Genomic DNA, 14,620 nt, shown 5'->3' with positions numbered 1-14,620 from the left:
ACCTCACTGTCAACTTGAATTACGATATATACAAGTGGTCGTACATTTGGAAGCTACCTAGCATTATCACTACCCCCTAAACTCGTAAGCGAAGATAGAAGAAGAGAGACAAGGCAAGAGAGAGAGGCCATGTTCTATTTTCCGATTTTACATCTTCAAATGCTCTTTTCTATATGCGCTCCCTGGCCATAGGGAAAAAAAAAAAAAAGGAGAAATAACAGATTTTAGTGTTACATCGTGATATATATATATATATATATATATACTATTAATACAATGCCGAGTGATTTGCTCCTCTCAACTCTACTCAACATAGCCAGACCTAGCCACACTGTTCGCAAACAATTCGCGGCATCTCACCTTGCTCTCCAGTCTTGCGCACAACAGGAATGCGCCACTCAGTTTCCGGTGCAGACTATACGTCTCTTCAGGGGGTGGAGCTAACCGCTCGTGAAGCATAACCGGGATAAGCGCCTTCACACGCTCTGTGATGGTCTGGTCCTTGAAGTCGTAAACCTCCGGGGCCGAGTCCAGGAATGGCTCCGCAAGCGTAAGCACAGATTGGATGTGAGCATCCAGCATCGTCCGGCTTTCGTGGCCTGTCAAGTAGCCTAGGCCCTCCGAAAACTTCTTCACACCCTCTCGGTCAGACCGTGATGCAGACTCGAGGAGCCGCACGTACTGCGAGATGAATTCATCCGGAAACTCCCGAGAAGCGCCAAAGTCGAGGAGCTCAAGCTTGTTACTTGCGGCGTTGTAGAGAAAGTTGGTCCAGTTGGGGTCCGTCTGCATGAACTTGAACTCTGTAATTTCCCGTAAGCAGAGCCGTAGAATCTGCGTACCGATCCAATCACGTTGCTCTTGGGTAAACGAGTTAACCCGTGTTACGCCAATACCGTCGAGAAAGTCCATGGTCAAGACTTGCTTGCCAGAAGCTTCTGGGTACACATCCGGGGCCTCGAAAACGTCTTGTTCGCCTTGGAGGAGCTGCTTGTAGCGTGTGGCGCATTCCGCCTCGCGCAAATAGTCGCATTCCCAGCCCAGCTCTAGCCTGGCGTTGTCAATTGTCTTGTTTAAATAGAGGCCCTTGGGGAGGAGTTTCGTGGCCGTGAGCAAGATGCCAAGGTTATCCAGATCCGAGTTGATGGAATCTGCCACGCCAGGGAACTGAATCTTCACCGCTACTCGTCTCCCGTTCGACTTGAGAACGGCTTTGTGTACCTGGCCGATTGAAGCAGCGGCAATTGGCTTTTCCTCGAATTCACTAAATAGCTCTCGCCACTCAGGCCCGAGATTATTGGCCAGAACCCGGTCCCGCTGCCATGCCGGCATGTAATCAGCCCGGTCCTGAACCCGTTGCAGCACTTCCTGGAGAGGGGCTGGTAGCATTTTCGAATCCTGGAAGCTCATCATTTGGCCTAGCTTCAACGCAGCACCCCTCATGCGAGATAGCTTTGCAACCAATCTCTCCATGTTCCCGCCACTGAGCAGCACAGATCCTTCACCACCACCTCCAAAGGCTCTGCTCATACTCTCTGTTACAGCACCACCCAGCATTCCAGCTGCCAGGCCGCCATAGTTTAGTATTCGACTAAAGCGGGTCGCCGGCACTTTTGACTCTCGCAGCTGATAAGTGTGCGCGCTTGCTTGTGGTGTTTCAGGAATGACTGATGCTTTCACAGTTTCAACCAATTCCTCCTGATCTACCTTGCTTGCGTCCAAACGCTCCTTTTCAGCAGCAACAGTCTCCGCCACGGGCCGAGGTTCAGGTGGTGAGGAACCCAAAGAATCAGATTGCCGTATATTTGACTGCTGAGATTCTCGGTTGATATCGTCTGCGTAGCTGTGTTTGGTTTCAGGAGCAGTTGTAGGCGTAGGTGTTGTGGCATCAACAGACTCAACGGGAGGAGGAGGAGGAGGAGGAGGAGGTGGTGGTGGTGGTGGTGGCGGCCAGTGCCGCAGTGGATGCTCCTTCGCAGCGCCGCCAGAAGAAGCCTTTGTCTGACGCTCTCCTGGCCCTCTCTGTTTGCGTAATGAATCCAAGATCTGAGAGCCTCGTGTAGTATGGAAGATGTTGACATCAACGCCTTCAGGTGCGCCTAATTTCTCATCGAGCTCCTCTTTAGTTGGTGGTTGGGTAGATGCCTGCTGCAGCCTTTGCCGGACAAAATCACCATCTGGTATTGAAGTCTTGAAAATCGATTGCTCTCGGGGCTTGAAGTCCGCAGGCTTTGACCCTTCAGGAGCCGTTGTAGATGACGCAGGCTGTGAGCTCTTCTCGGCAGCAGCCTCAGCATTTACAAACTCGTTGCTAGTGGCCTCACTACCGCTCCCTGGCTCCTTTTCTTTCTCCGGTGCTTCCTCCGTTCTCACTGAAGCGGCCGCAGCAGCGTTCCGATTCCTCAGCAGCGCCCCAACACTCGATGTCCTGCTATAGACATCGAGCTGCCGGCCGCGAAGAGCGACATGCTTGGATGCGACGGACCGGGAGGCGCTCAGCACTGCCGCGAGGTCAATCGCAAAATCCACAAAACCCATGTGGAATTGAGCAGTCACTGATCACCGGGCACACATAAAAAGATAAAAAGATCCAAAAGTCGCTTTATGAAAGTGTGAGCTTCCAGAAACGATCCGTCGAAGCTCTCATGTGAAAAAGGCAGCTAAGTTTTAGTGGTTCGTCAAAAATATGCAGTTAAGCGGGGCAGATGCGAGTTGCGGAAGCTGGATGTCATCGGCAGCCACGGGAGGTACCTGGGAGAAAGACCCATTCTATTCAAGTCTGGCTTTTGTGAGCGATCTGGATTGTATTCTAGCTTACACTAATGAATACCTAAATATAATAAACCGACAGCATTTGTACATCTCCAAGCGTGTACCAAGACATGATTTTTTGCCAATGTCCCTGTCCAGTAAAACTCCGCGCTAATAATCCGGGCTCAGAAAGAGCCTCAAAAACATTTCAAATTGATACAAAAGTAAATGCGCTGTCAAACGCTCCATTATTCTTTTCCAAGAATAGAAAATTTATCGCATGCGGCGTCGTATCTCGTCGAAATAACAAGAATATGAAGTGCGAATATGAAGTGCATCATGTTGATTTTGGTTGCACTCTGCTGACACTCTTCAAGAGCGAACTCTTTGGTTTCCTCGGAGTTGCCTGTCCAAAGGAATCCACTGCTCTCCCTCTCATCGGGGTCGCCATCTTGTTCAATAATCTTTGCGCAGCCGGCGTCAGCCCTCCTGATAGTCTGGGGCCGCTAGTGAACCTCGGCGTCTCCATCTTAGTAGCCTTTCCCGTGAATCCGTTTCGTTGGGAATCGCTTTTGGATTTCGATATTCGCTCCACCATTCGTTCATGAAGAACTTCTCGCTTTCTCTGGTCTTGTATCTTAAAGGGGTTTGTGGCATCTCCAGGCCCAAGATTAATCGGTGCTGGAAGACGTATAGATGCGGCATCATTGTCGTCGTCTTCGTCGTCCACAAAGGCGTAGCCATTCACACGAGGAGTTTCACCACCACCGACAACACTAGAGTCGGCGTCGTGTCGCCGCGGCCTACCCGCAATCGCATCACGAACCGACGACATGGTTGGTGACGGCGGTCGCTGTGACACATGCGGTTGCGGCATCCTCGTGTTCTCATAGCTGATCGACCTTGGCGCCATGCGAGAGAGCTCCTCGGTGCTTTCAGCAACGGTCTTGACCCCATCTTCTAGGCCTTCCGGCTGAAACATCAAGCCATTCCGAGGGGCGACTTTCCAAGAATCTGGCTGTGCAGGTCGCTCATCATTATCTTTGATAGCCAACCGATCTCTCTTAAATCCGTCATCGACAAGACTTCGCGTCTGTTCCAGTCTATCTGTGACCTCTTTCTGTTTGATCATTTGCTTAGAAGGAAGCTTGTTGCCGCGCCAAAGCCAATCGTACTTATCAGCCTTCTTCTGGTTCTGCTTGTCGATCAGCTTGTAAAAGCTCTCGTTATCCTCGCTGGTGTAGGTGGCCTGAAATTTGGATAGGCTCAGATTAAAGTCCGGCCGCGGCTTGTCTTGTGCAACGCTTGTTGCCACAGAGGTTGGCGTGTCGCCGACAAAGCTGGTAGGAGTCCTGTTGCCGTTCATGGTATTGAATGATGGCGCCGGGGTTGATTTTCGACCAGGCGTCATGACGTGGCGAAGCCTCTGGCTGGCGCTTGATATCCAGGCAGCGTCTTTCGACTCCATAGCGTCCAGGTACTCCTGCTGGATCTGCGTCTCTAATAAGCCTGGGAAGAAGTCCCTTGCGATAATCTGAGAGAGCGCCTCGGTGTAAGTGTCCTCGTCTAGCACTTTCTTGGGTCTTTTGATCTTCTTTGCGCGAGGCGGAGGCGGCATCAGGGCTGTGTCGGTGCTCTTACGCACCAGGGCGTTCGAGGACCCGGCCGTGGAATCCATCGCCGACCGTGGGAGGAACAGAACCTGCGACACAAGATCTATCCGCTGTATGATATATCTCTTTATGCCTTTATTGCTTCTCCTTTTGATTTTCCTGTGATGCGATTTGTCGATGGCTTCTTTGTTTTGATAATGTAAGAGTTGAAACAAAGTCTAAAGTGAGTCGTCGAAATCACGGGCAGAGCCGCTTGGTACTAGGCCGTTGGAAGTACTCCGGACTACTACCGTCGCAGTAGCAGGGTTCCATGTCACTCGCCCCACTCGCCACCAGATGTACTTGAGGCTGCTAATGATGCATTGTTGCATCTATCCGAAGCCAATGCCCAAACGCTGCAAAAGCCACAGCCTAGCCTTAGGGCTGCCGCGCCTGGGAACACGCCGTTAGCAGGCGCTGGAGATACCCACAGGGCACATGGCAGCGGCAATAGCACAGTGCTCACAGGGGGACGAGCCTATAAAGCCACGGCTAGCCTGCTCGCCTCCTCATCTGGACTCCCTTGCTAGCCCAATCCAGCGGTTTCGGCAACCCACTTCTGGCATCCCCAGTTTATCGGATTCTCTTTAGTTTTGGGCACTATTGCGAAAAGTCCGACCCGTTCGTCTGTCTCAGATCTTTCTCTACCTGAAGGCGCTCGTGACGTTGACCGGCCGAGGAGAAAGAGCCGACGTTTCTTATACACGGCATCTGTTGCAACCCCCCGATTCTCAGGTCCTGCGAACCTCCCCCACCAAGGTCTGGCGCACGCGATATCGTATAATCCCGGCATATACCTTTTTCTTATCTCTCTGCGTGCTCCAGTCCTGGGTATCCCGCTTCACAATGTCGCAAACAGCCGTCGACCTCAAGAACCAGGGAAACAAGGCGTTCGCTGCTGGTGATTGGCCTACGGCGATCAGTTTCTATGACAAGGCCATCGCGGCAGACGCTACCGAGCCCACATTCTTTACCAACAGAGCCCAGGTTCGTGACAACCTATCTTGACCCGCTCTCAGGAACCATATTCAGGAACCATATAACTGACTGGCTGCAATTTGCTCTATAGGCATACATCAAGACTGAAGCATACGGATATGCCATTGCCGACGCTACCAAGGCGATCGAGCTCAACCCAAAGCTGATCAAGGTATAAGCCCGCGAATACCACACGTAAAAGAGCTGGGAGGCTAAGAACTATGGTCTTTCGACATCTAGGCATACTTCCGCCGTGGCCTCGCCCGAACTGCCATTTTAAAACCGAAGGAAGCCATCGAAGACTTCAAAGAGTGCGTCCGGCTAGACCCCACCAACAAGGATGCGCGGCTCAAGCTAGAGGAGTGCAAGAAGATTGTGCGCCAGTTGGCCTTCTTTGCCGCCATCGAAGTTGGAGACGAGCCCTCGGCTGCTGAAGGACTTGATCTGGAGTCCATGGTTGTTGAGGAGGGCTATGATGGAGTGGCGCTAGGAAATGAAATGACACAAGAGTTCATCGACGATATGATTGAGAGATTCAAGACCGGCAAGCTCATTGCCAAGAAATACGTCTATCAGATCCTCATTGCTGTCAAGAAAATCGTATATGATGAGCCTACTATGGTGGAAATGGAAGTTCCTGAGGGCGTTGAACTCACCGTTTGTGGCGATACCCATGGTAGGCAAAACTTGGTCAATTTGACTGTGCCCGGATGCTAACATTTGTCGAATTCAGGCCAGTACTTTGATCTTATGGAGCTGTTCCGACGGAACGGCCACCCATCAGATAAACATTGGTACTTGTTCAACGGCGACTTTGTCGACAGAGGATCCTGGTCCACCGAGATTGCACTATTACTCTACGCCTATAAGTGGCTGCGACCCAAGAACTTCTTTTTGAACAGAGGAAACCACGAGACAGACGACATGAACAAGGTATACGGCTTCGAAGGCGAGTGCAAAGCCAAGTATAATGAGAGGTAAGCGTCTCCCTGTCCGAACGGAATCTTGACACGAATAGTATGCTGACACTCCCCACAGAATTTTCAGGTTATTTTCCGAGAGCTTCTCTGCATTAGCTCTGGCAACATTAATTGGATCTAAATATCTGGTTCTCCACGGAGGTCTGTTCTCCGATGATAAGGTCACATTAGATGATATCCGAAAGCTGAACCGACACTCGCAACGCCAACCTGGCCAGGCGGGGTTGATGATGGAAATGTTGTGGACTGATCCTCAAGATGAGCCCGGCCGAGGACCCAGCAAGCGAGGAGTCGGCATGCAGTTTGGCCCAGACGTTACCAAGAGATTTTGCGAGAACAACGGCCTGGAAGCTGTTATTCGAAGTCACGAAGTGCGCATGGATGGCTATGAAGTACAACACGATGGCAAATGCATCACTGGTTCGTCATCTCCCATTGATTGACTATTCTTATATCATGTAACGGTAACGCTAACAGCCGTGCTCTTTAGTCTTCTCTGCTCCGAGATATTGCGACTCAACTGAGAATAGGGGTGCTTACATCAACATCGGACCTGATTATAAGCTCCGGTATGAACAGTTTGACGCGGTACCACACCCCAACATTCGGCCGATGGTGAGTTTTCCTTCTGCAACACCCCACAATATCTATATTTCTCATTCTTGCTATGAACATAATGGAGTCTAACGCGATCTGCAGGCATATGCCCAAAACTCCCTTATGTCATCTCTAATGTAAAGTCTCCGGGTTGAGGGTAGAGCGGAGGAAGAAGGATGTATATGAGCTAGAGGCATATATATACCCCTGCTTCTGGGTATCCAACAGACTATCAAAAACAGTAAAAAGTAAAATGAAGAATAAAACACGGCCAGGTAAAAAGGCGGCACTTAGATATACCCTTTGCGGTTAGATATTTTAGGTTATGCAGCACCAATGCCTCAGTCATTATTCCACAACTGATCTTGTCCATCGCTTCCGGCCATTGTACCAAGCCAGTCAGAGCATTGTTTGATACGTAAAAGGCGCTTGACGCCCCCATCACTCGTGCCTTTCCAGGCAGTAAGCGCAGCAGCAAACGGGCCAAGGTCATCTCGAGGCACTCGGATCCAGCATGCAGATGCTTCAACTTTGAGTATATCGAGAGAGATTGCAGTTCCTGTTAGTCCAAGAAACTGGGTTAGAGCGGCCGTGCAATAAGACTTGACTTGAAGGTTGTCCAATTCAACAGCTGCACCGGGAGGATCTGTCAAGAGCTCTAGATGGATGTATGAGAAGGACGGTGTTTTGATGGTGCATGTGAGGAGCTCGTGAGATTTTTGCAGTCTTGGCTTTTCGACTACTGATCTCTCTGTGTCTTGGCTATTGAATTGATCCATCGTTTAGGGCGTCTAGACGAAAAGAAATAGAGCTTTTATAGAGTTTGGAGTGCTGGTTGAATGTATCTAAAGGGTGAAAATCTAAGTTGCGTTTGTTGCATGGTTTTTTTTTTGGGGGGGGATAGCGTAGTTGATGAATATGTGCAAGTATACAGTTGGAGCGCTTCTGGCAGCAGAATGAGATGTGACATAAAGCACTTTCATACTACAGAGTACGTAAAAGGAGGGTATTACTTTGAATTCAATGTTACATATTCTATGTAATTTAATCTAATTCATCAGGTTCGAGTATACGGCACTTCATCTTCGTCAGCTGTACATGTACATACACCTGGGCCATCCACGCCTCGGAAGCAATTCCGCACTAGCGCTCCTCCAACGCCTTTCCCTTTCCGCCACAGCGATTCCCTTCATCCAACCTCTCAGCCTTGCCAACTCGAGACTCCTTCACCAAACCGTTGCATATTCGCCATCCATCGCACAGCCATGTCCAGCTTCGTCACCCCCGGCCAGCAGCGCTACCTGCGCGCCTGCATGGTCTGCTCAATCGTTATGACATACAGCGTAAGCGCGCCTACAGAACCTGGCATACAAACGAGTCCAGCTCCCAACGCTGCTTCTTACTGTTGGCTAACCCACAAATCCGCGCCCGCCTGCGAATAGCGCTTCCGCGACGAAGGATGTCCCAACTGCGAAGAGTTCCTACACCTCATCGGCTCGCAGGACCAGATCGAGAGCTGCACGTCGCAGGTCTTCGAGGGCCTGATAACGCTCGCCAACCCTTCCAAGTCATGGGTGGCCAAGTGGCAGCGTCTGGATAGCTACGTGCCCGGCGTGTACGCGATCAAGGTTTCGGGCCAGCTGCCTGATGAGATTCGATCATCACTGGAGGATGAGTATAGGATACAGTACATCCCGTATGTCTATTCTATCGCGAGATACGGCGATGCCTTTTACGTTGGGGTGGGGTGGGAAAGAGACAACAAGATGGCTGACTTGATGATTTTTAGGAGAGATGGCACGCAGACCGAAGCCGATGCTTAAACGAGCGAAGATGGATATTCACAGCATAATTTGGCTTACAACAAAGGGAAGGCGAATACGGCGTTTTGGTAATAGAAATGAGTTTTTGGAAGACCAAGATATGACAATATCCAAGTTGTTGTTTAGTCATTATGGTATCTATGGTTATGCTATACGCAGCAAAAAAATATATATATATCCGTTCCCATATACAATATACAAACGCTCTATCAAATGTGAAAGGAGAAAAACGCCACCCATTATTCGCCATGCCCGAAATATGCCGTGTCTTTTCTTAATGATTTCTTTGCTTTTTGCCACTGGGCATTCCAAAACCGACCGAACCGCTTGGCCTTTTCCTTTCTAGCTCCTCCTTCATGATCCTCTCTGCTTCGCTCATCTTCTTGGGTTGCTGTATTAAAGAACCCTTCTTCGACCCCGAAGCCAACGCGTTCTTCTTTGCTTGGGCAAACACATTCTTCGTCTGTGGCTTGTCACCAAGCTTTAAGGATATCCCACCGAAGCCTCCTTTACTCGCGGCTGGCTTTGACTGTTCTTTTGGCGCATCGGAATCTGCTTGCTCGCCCTTGTCGGCGTCTGTTGATGCCTCTGACTTCTCCTCTGTTACTTTCTGGGCCTCCTCCGGCTTAGGCTTCGTGCCAAAAGACAGCTTAATTTTTTCGCCATCCTGTCTTTTGAGCTCTCTGCCCTCTTGTTCCTCTTCTGCTTCTCCATCGCGTTTACCGGCGGCTTGCTCGGCTCGCTTGATCTGCTCTCGAATCATACGCTGCTCAATTTCTTCGTCGCCTTGGTCTTGCGCTTCTTTCCGCCTCAGGGCCTCTTGCCGCCGCAGGGCATCAGGGGAGTTATCGATCCAGCTGATGTGAAATCCCTTTTCGTTCTCCTCCACCCGACACATTCCCTCTCTTCCCAAATATTTGGCAAATTCGGTCAGCGACGGCCATTTCGTCGCGTTCATGTGAATGTGCTCTTTGTTGGCAATGTATTCTTGGTAGAAATGGTTAATCTGCACCTGTTTCTCTCCATGACCCGTCTTCAATAGCTGCAAAAAGTCCTTTAGGAACTCGTCGCTGTATTGGTTGATGTATTTCTTCGGGTCCTCGCCGACGACGAGCATTTGTCGCACGTGGCCTTCAGACTGGGTATGCATTTTGAATCCATTGGCATCGCGGCACTGCTTTTCGCAAACTTGGCAATACCATCTTAGACGCTGGAGACCCTTTGACTTGAGCCTGTTGCTCAAGTATTTCGTCGAGCCAACTTCGGCTTTGGGCATATTGAAATCTTGGCGCGAAGAATCGGAATCGGAATCGGTTGCTCAAGTTCTTCGCGTGTAGATATTGCGATTTGACAGTTAGAAAAGTAAAAGTCGTAGGAGCGTGCGATAAAGATTGGGACACAAATGTTTATGGAGATGGTGACGGTAGTTATCTCTGGGGCTCAGCCTTGCAGTGGAAAAGAAAGCTAAATCTTATCGCCCCATTATACAACCCATTACCGAGAATTTTCCGACTCTATTACCTCAGCCTTATGGCTGTCAACAATAATTCCAACGATGATGCGAGCTAGCGCTAGTTTGGTTTACATGTTTAGCATCTACATCAACTCAACGCCTTTCAAGATTCCTCACACACGCCACTCAGCTTCTTCCTTCATAATCTTCTTTGGCGACGACTATCGCTTACCATTACCTCATCCAAACCACCACGATACTCTATCTGATCCTTTTGCACAATGTCTGAGCGTAAAGTCCTTCAGGTAAGTACTCGGTGATTGTGGCAAGTATCTATCAAATCTTCATAGGCTAACCATTAAAAAGAAATACTACCCTCCAGATTTCGATCCCAATGATATCAGTCGCCGCCGAGGGCCCAAAGCTGCTGGGCCGCGAATCCAAACCGTCCGACTCATGGCTCCTTTCTCCATGAAGTGCTTGAGCTGTGGTGAATACATCTACAAGGGGCGCAAATTCAATTCTCGCAAAGAGATCCGACCCGACGAAAAATATCTCGGCATTCAGATTCTTTTCTTCCACATAAAGTGCACAAGATGTAGCGCCGAAATTACTTTCCGTACGGATCCACGAAACACAGACTATGCGATGGTCAAAGGCGCCATGCGATCATTTGAGCCGTGGAGAAATAGAGAATTGGCCGAGGAGACGGTAGAGGAAAGGCTAGACAGGCTAGAGCGAGAGGAGGCTGAGGCTGCTGGCGAAGAAGAGAAGAATGCGATGGAGGACCTTGAGGCAAAGAACGCCGATGCCAGACGCGAAATGGCTGCAGCTGATGCGCTCGATGAAATAAGACAAAGAAACGCCAGGATACATCGATCTGAAAAGGAAGGGACTGACTTCGCGGACACCATCGTTCGTTCTGAAGATGAGGAGCGGGAACGACAAGAGAGAGAGGACGATGAAATCGCTAAAAGGGCTTTTGCGGCAGCCAAACGGTTAGGCAACTCTACCCTTGATAGCATAGGCGAGACGGAAGAGACGGCTGCTGAAGGCACTGAGCTTCCAACCTCGATCAATGGCGACAACACACCACAGAAGGCAGTATCGTCATTAGAATCGAGCACAGCAGAAACCTCGATGCCACCGCCGTCACAGCCGCCATCATTCAAGAGAGTGGTGAAGAAAAAGAAAGACCATGCTGCGTTGCTCGGTATAAAGAAGAAGCCTTCTCTAGTATAAAGGCCAAGAGGGCTTTTCTGATGGGAAGAGGTGTTACGGCGCTCATCGTGTGTTGGAAATATGGGTCATGGAAAAATTGTTACCTACTAATATTTGATTTATTTTACGACGATATGAATATAGGCGATGCTAATATTACCCAGAAGGAATTACGCTCATTGCCTGGCTAAATTGCATCACAACACTGTTTCGTAAACTGACCAACATGCACTGCCAATTTGTTTTTAATGCTAGATAGAAAAGAAACGAATTGTAAATTTGTATAGAAAGATTACCATTGAGATTGGAATCAAGCTAATACCAACGTGTTTCGTTAGCTGCCATTATCATGTACGGAGGCTTTATAGCCAGGCAGCTCTTCTTGCCCTCAAATATATATATATACAATCATGTTAAACCACTCCAATATAAACCCAGCATATTAGCCCTGTTATTATTCCTTCCCGGCGCCATGCGTGTATCGTGTAATCGTAAAAACAGAAATGGTATAAACAAAACGAGCGACAGGAACAGTGAGTGGCTCAGGTCAGCTCGTCATCGGAATTGACGCAAATGTTACTTTTTTGCTATGGTGGTGGTAGAGTAAGTCGTGTTCGGTGATGAGGCTTGCTTGTACGCCATTCTTGATTGCTGCGGATATATCTATGGTTTTTGCCATAATGGCAAACCCACGCACGCGCGAGGCGAGTCAAAAAGTCATGATCGAAAGAGAAAACAAAGCACTGCTAAGCAATTCCAAGTCGAGCATCTGTGAAACTAATTGTTCCCGCTTCCCAAGACAGTCGCCGCACGCAAAGGCGATGGGGCTAAATCGGGGGAGCGGCGCCGTTGGTCATGGAAGTGCCGCCGACTGAGGATCGGGATGAGGTGCTGGAACTTGAAGACGACAGGGCACCAAAAGCTTGCATCTGGCGTTTTGTGTGGTCGTGGATGAAGCGAGAGTAGCTGGAGATGCTCTGTGGCGGCGAAGGTGCGGGGAGGGAGACGGTGTAAGCGTCTTGCCTGGCGGGCATCATGAGGGGTGGTTTGTTGAAAAGAGTCTTTGGTTGTGTCGTGGTGAAATTGTAGAGGTGATGAGATGCTTGATCTCGTAGCTCTGTCCAGTAAAGGGGGGGTCGTTCGTTCGTTGGAGTGTTGGTGCCGAACGACGTCAGAAGGAAGAGGTAAGAGAGGAAAGAGAAGATGGTTGAATGTCGACGATTATATATTGGTGCGTTGCTGGCCAAATGGTGTGTTATGAAGAGTAGTGAGACAAGGCTGAGAAAATCACACGATGTCACTGCTTGCGGGCTATAAGTGAGGAGCGAGGTTGAGGTGCGGATCTCAGGGTCTTTTATAAATCAGACAGCCAAGCTTTCTTTTCCCCCCTCACTTGAGCAGCCATGGCCATCCAACCACCACTGCGGCACATGCAAGCAAGCAAGCATAGCGCTGCTAGTCATCTAGGGGTCTAGAACTAGGGGACAGGGCCTAGGGGCGCGGAGGGGGGGTTGATCCTCGCCAGACCGTGACGCTCACAGCTTTTTTTTCTTCCTCCTTGGCTCTCCAATTGTCTTCCAACGCCCGTACATGGCACGAAACACGCACATACACGGCACCCCCCCAGACTCGCCAAACCAGTCGCAGACGCAGCTGACGGGGGTGGCATCCTGTCCGCCCTAGACAGCGAGCTGATCGGCATCTGAGCGAATCGACCAACGGTAGCGCAGGTCAAAATGGCGTAAGTCGACAAGGCCTGTTCCCTGCTCGATCCTCCCCGCCGCACGTTTCTCCTCTTTGGCCACCACCATCGATGCTGATAGTCGCCCTGAGAGCCGCTTCGGTACTGGCACGGCTCCACCTCGCACACCCACTCTTCTGCACGAGCTTCGACACCCTCTTTTTTGCTGTTTCGTTCAGGGTCCTTGCGAGCCCCACGCCGCCACAGCAAGTTCGATGAGGTTGTTTGGGTCATGGAAGTGCATACTTGGAGGTTGAGTGCTTTTCGAAGCCGGAAATGGGAAGGGGACCCAGATGCAGAGATCGTCCGTTTTGCCCACAGGCCCGGAGAAGCTTCTCTTCCCAAGCTTGTCGGCCAGAGACCCTGCCGATCGGAATCATCATGCTCGTCACCTGGATGTCATACCGACCCTCATTGCCCGCTTTGAAGGCTTGGACTTGGAGCAAGCTGTACTGTGCAGGCCGGCCAGGAATTCGAATTACGGGGCCACCATCTGTTCTTTGGCCAGCCGGCTTGGGCGCCATGGCTTTACTTGCTGCTGCTGCTGCTGCAACTACTACCACTATGTAGGTACTACGACGCTGATGCTTGCGGAGCTACTGCGATTCATACGTAATGGCACACTACTCTCTTCACAAGTTGGTGCGCACCCGCATTGGCGTTCCAGCAAACGAATAGGCGACCTCGTTGGGCCACTGTTTGACGAGGTTGAATTGTTCGAGGCCCTTCTCTTGCCGCAGCAGCTGAGCGGCCATGCAGCATTCGTGCAGGCTCACAGCAATTGTTCTTCATTATTCAGCATCTGTCAATGCTGGAAACCGGGGCTTCCGGATATCCTCATGTCCTCATTGGCTATTGCTTTTGAAGAAATGCACAGTTAGCGCAGCCGTGTATACGCCCACAGATCTTGAATGAGGACAGACAGCCTGGACTAGATTGTCGACTCGCGTGATTACCAATTGAGGATGCTTCATTTTCTTTTAATGATTCCCTGCAGAACAGGGTCCAAGCAGAAATGGTCCAATGAGCTACCTCTTGTCATTCCATCGAATCGTGCCGGGCATTTTGCATTTGCCCTTGGCTGTGAGGCTCGACCCTTTGACCTACCATTACGGGATGCACCTGTGCTATAACCTATGATCTCAAACTTCAAACCCAATAGTGCCGTACATCGAGATCAAGCCACGGATCCAGTTCAAACGGCGCCTCTTGAGACCACCCAATTATAGAAGCAGCTTATTCTTCGCCATCTCGAAACAAAATGGCGGCCAAAGCCTCTACCCGCCTGTCCTTATCCGACCTCTCCTCATAGATGAAGTCACACAGCTGGAGAGGGAAACAGTAACGGCCAATGCCGTTGTAGCGACGGTGGCCGTACTGTAACAGGGCTGGTATGGACATTACCTGAGCAGTCATGTCGCCAA

General features: G+C 50.2%; 8 protein-coding genes across 8 annotated transcripts; 3 read left to right on the top strand and 5 right to left on the bottom strand.

Moving 5' to 3' along the window:
* Positions 1 to 127: 127 nt before the first annotated feature.
* TrAFT101_009006 (uncharacterized protein) lies at positions 128 to 2,725 on the bottom strand. Its single transcript, XM_024904793.2, has one exon. It carries the CDS (start codon positions 2,536 to 2,538, stop codon positions 304 to 306), a length of 2,235 nt encoding a protein of 744 aa, XP_024755134.1. The 5' UTR covers positions 2,539 to 2,725; the 3' UTR covers positions 128 to 303.
* A 7-nt stretch (positions 2,726 to 2,732) lies between these two features.
* Positions 2,733 to 4,639, bottom strand: TrAFT101_009005 (uncharacterized protein). Its single transcript, XM_024909072.2, has one exon. The coding sequence runs from the start codon at positions 4,427 to 4,429 to the stop codon at positions 3,089 to 3,091; it is 1,341 nt and encodes a 446-aa protein (XP_024755133.1). The 5' UTR covers positions 4,430 to 4,639; the 3' UTR covers positions 2,733 to 3,088.
* A 127-nt stretch (positions 4,640 to 4,766) lies between these two features.
* Positions 4,767 to 7,340, top strand: TrAFT101_009004 (uncharacterized protein). The gene is made up of 7 exons (XM_066128492.1): positions 4,767 to 5,390; positions 5,473 to 5,553; positions 5,622 to 6,057; positions 6,115 to 6,358; positions 6,420 to 6,781; positions 6,852 to 6,976; positions 7,061 to 7,340. Exons 1-7 carry the CDS (start codon positions 5,250 to 5,252, stop codon positions 7,097 to 7,099), a joined length of 1,428 nt encoding a protein of 475 aa, XP_065984612.1. The 5' UTR covers positions 4,767 to 5,249; the 3' UTR covers positions 7,100 to 7,340.
* TrAFT101_009003 (uncharacterized protein) lies at positions 6,782 to 7,822 on the bottom strand. Its single transcript, XM_024904792.2, has 2 exons — positions 6,902 to 7,822; positions 6,782 to 6,831 (listed from the first exon to the last, which is right to left on the bottom strand). The coding sequence occupies exon 1, from the start codon at positions 7,735 to 7,737 to the stop codon at positions 7,300 to 7,302; it is 438 nt and encodes a 145-aa protein (XP_024755131.1). The 5' UTR covers positions 7,738 to 7,822; the 3' UTR covers positions 6,782 to 6,831; positions 6,902 to 7,299.
* A 346-nt stretch (positions 7,823 to 8,168) lies between these two features.
* Positions 8,169 to 8,982, top strand: SPT4 (transcription elongation factor spt4). The gene is made up of 2 exons (XM_024907129.2): positions 8,169 to 8,301; positions 8,401 to 8,982. The coding sequence occupies exons 1-2, from the start codon at positions 8,224 to 8,226 to the stop codon at positions 8,779 to 8,781; spliced, it is 459 nt and encodes a 152-aa protein (XP_024755130.1). The 5' UTR covers positions 8,169 to 8,223; the 3' UTR covers positions 8,782 to 8,982.
* On the bottom strand, positions 8,884 to 10,194 carry TrAFT101_009001 (uncharacterized protein). The gene has a single exon (XM_024907128.2). The coding sequence runs from the start codon at positions 10,055 to 10,057 to the stop codon at positions 9,056 to 9,058; it is 1,002 nt and encodes a 333-aa protein (XP_024755129.1). The 5' UTR covers positions 10,058 to 10,194; the 3' UTR covers positions 8,884 to 9,055.
* A 193-nt stretch (positions 10,195 to 10,387) lies between these two features.
* On the top strand, positions 10,388 to 11,751 carry TrAFT101_009000 (uncharacterized protein). Its single transcript, XM_024910816.2, has 2 exons — positions 10,388 to 10,539; positions 10,601 to 11,751. The coding sequence occupies exons 1-2, from the start codon at positions 10,516 to 10,518 to the stop codon at positions 11,474 to 11,476; spliced, it is 900 nt and encodes a 299-aa protein (XP_024755128.1). The 5' UTR covers positions 10,388 to 10,515; the 3' UTR covers positions 11,477 to 11,751.
* A 531-nt stretch (positions 11,752 to 12,282) lies between these two features.
* Positions 12,283 to 13,720, bottom strand: TrAFT101_008999 (uncharacterized protein; the record flags this gene model as incomplete). Its single annotated transcript, XM_024910367.2, has 3 exons — positions 12,283 to 12,478; positions 13,114 to 13,362; positions 13,443 to 13,720. The coding sequence occupies 3 exons, from the start codon at positions 13,718 to 13,720 to the stop codon at positions 12,283 to 12,285; spliced, it is 723 nt and encodes a 240-aa protein (XP_024755127.2).
* Between the last annotated feature and the right edge of the window lie 900 nt (positions 13,721 to 14,620).

Source organism: Trichoderma asperellum, chromosome 5 (genome assembly GCF_020647865.1).
Source record: "Trichoderma asperellum chromosome 5, complete sequence".
In the NCBI taxonomy this organism is placed as follows: domain Eukaryota; kingdom Fungi; phylum Ascomycota; class Sordariomycetes; order Hypocreales; family Hypocreaceae; genus Trichoderma; species Trichoderma asperellum.
This window is presented reverse-complemented; position numbering and strand designations above follow the sequence as displayed.

Excerpts from the sequence above, each read along its gene's own strand:
- SPT4 (XM_024907129.2), top strand. The coding sequence starts at position 8,224 with ATGTCCAGCTTCGTCACCCCCGGCCAGCAGCGCTACCTGCGCGCCTGC. Across the intron at positions 8,302-8,400 it reads CAATCGTTATGACATACAGC|CGCTTCCGCGACGAAGGATG; the intron begins GTAAGCGCGCCT and ends GCCTGCGAATAG.
- TrAFT101_009001 (XM_024907128.2), bottom strand. The coding sequence starts at position 10,057 with ATGCCCAAAGCCGAAGTTGGCTCGACGAAATACTTGAGCAACAGGCTC.
- TrAFT101_009005 (XM_024909072.2), bottom strand. The coding sequence starts at position 4,429 with ATGGATTCCACGGCCGGGTCCTCGAACGCCCTGGTGCGTAAGAGCACC.
- TrAFT101_009000 (XM_024910816.2), top strand. The coding sequence starts at position 10,516 with ATGTCTGAGCGTAAAGTCCTTCAG. Across the intron at positions 10,540-10,600 it reads CTGAGCGTAAAGTCCTTCAG|AAATACTACCCTCCAGATTT; the intron begins GTAAGTACTCGG and ends ACCATTAAAAAG.
- TrAFT101_009004 (XM_066128492.1), top strand. The coding sequence starts at position 5,250 with ATGTCGCAAACAGCCGTCGACCTCAAGAACCAGGGAAACAAGGCGTTC. Across the intron at positions 6,058-6,114 it reads CGTTTGTGGCGATACCCATG|GCCAGTACTTTGATCTTATG; the intron begins GTAGGCAAAACT and ends TGTCGAATTCAG. Across the intron at positions 6,782-6,851 it reads CGATGGCAAATGCATCACTG|TCTTCTCTGCTCCGAGATAT; the intron begins GTTCGTCATCTC and ends CGTGCTCTTTAG.
- TrAFT101_009006 (XM_024904793.2), bottom strand. The coding sequence starts at position 2,538 with ATGGGTTTTGTGGATTTTGCGATTGACCTCGCGGCAGTGCTGAGCGCC.
- TrAFT101_009003 (XM_024904792.2), bottom strand. The coding sequence starts at position 7,737 with ATGGATCAATTCAATAGCCAAGACACAGAGAGATCAGTAGTCGAAAAG.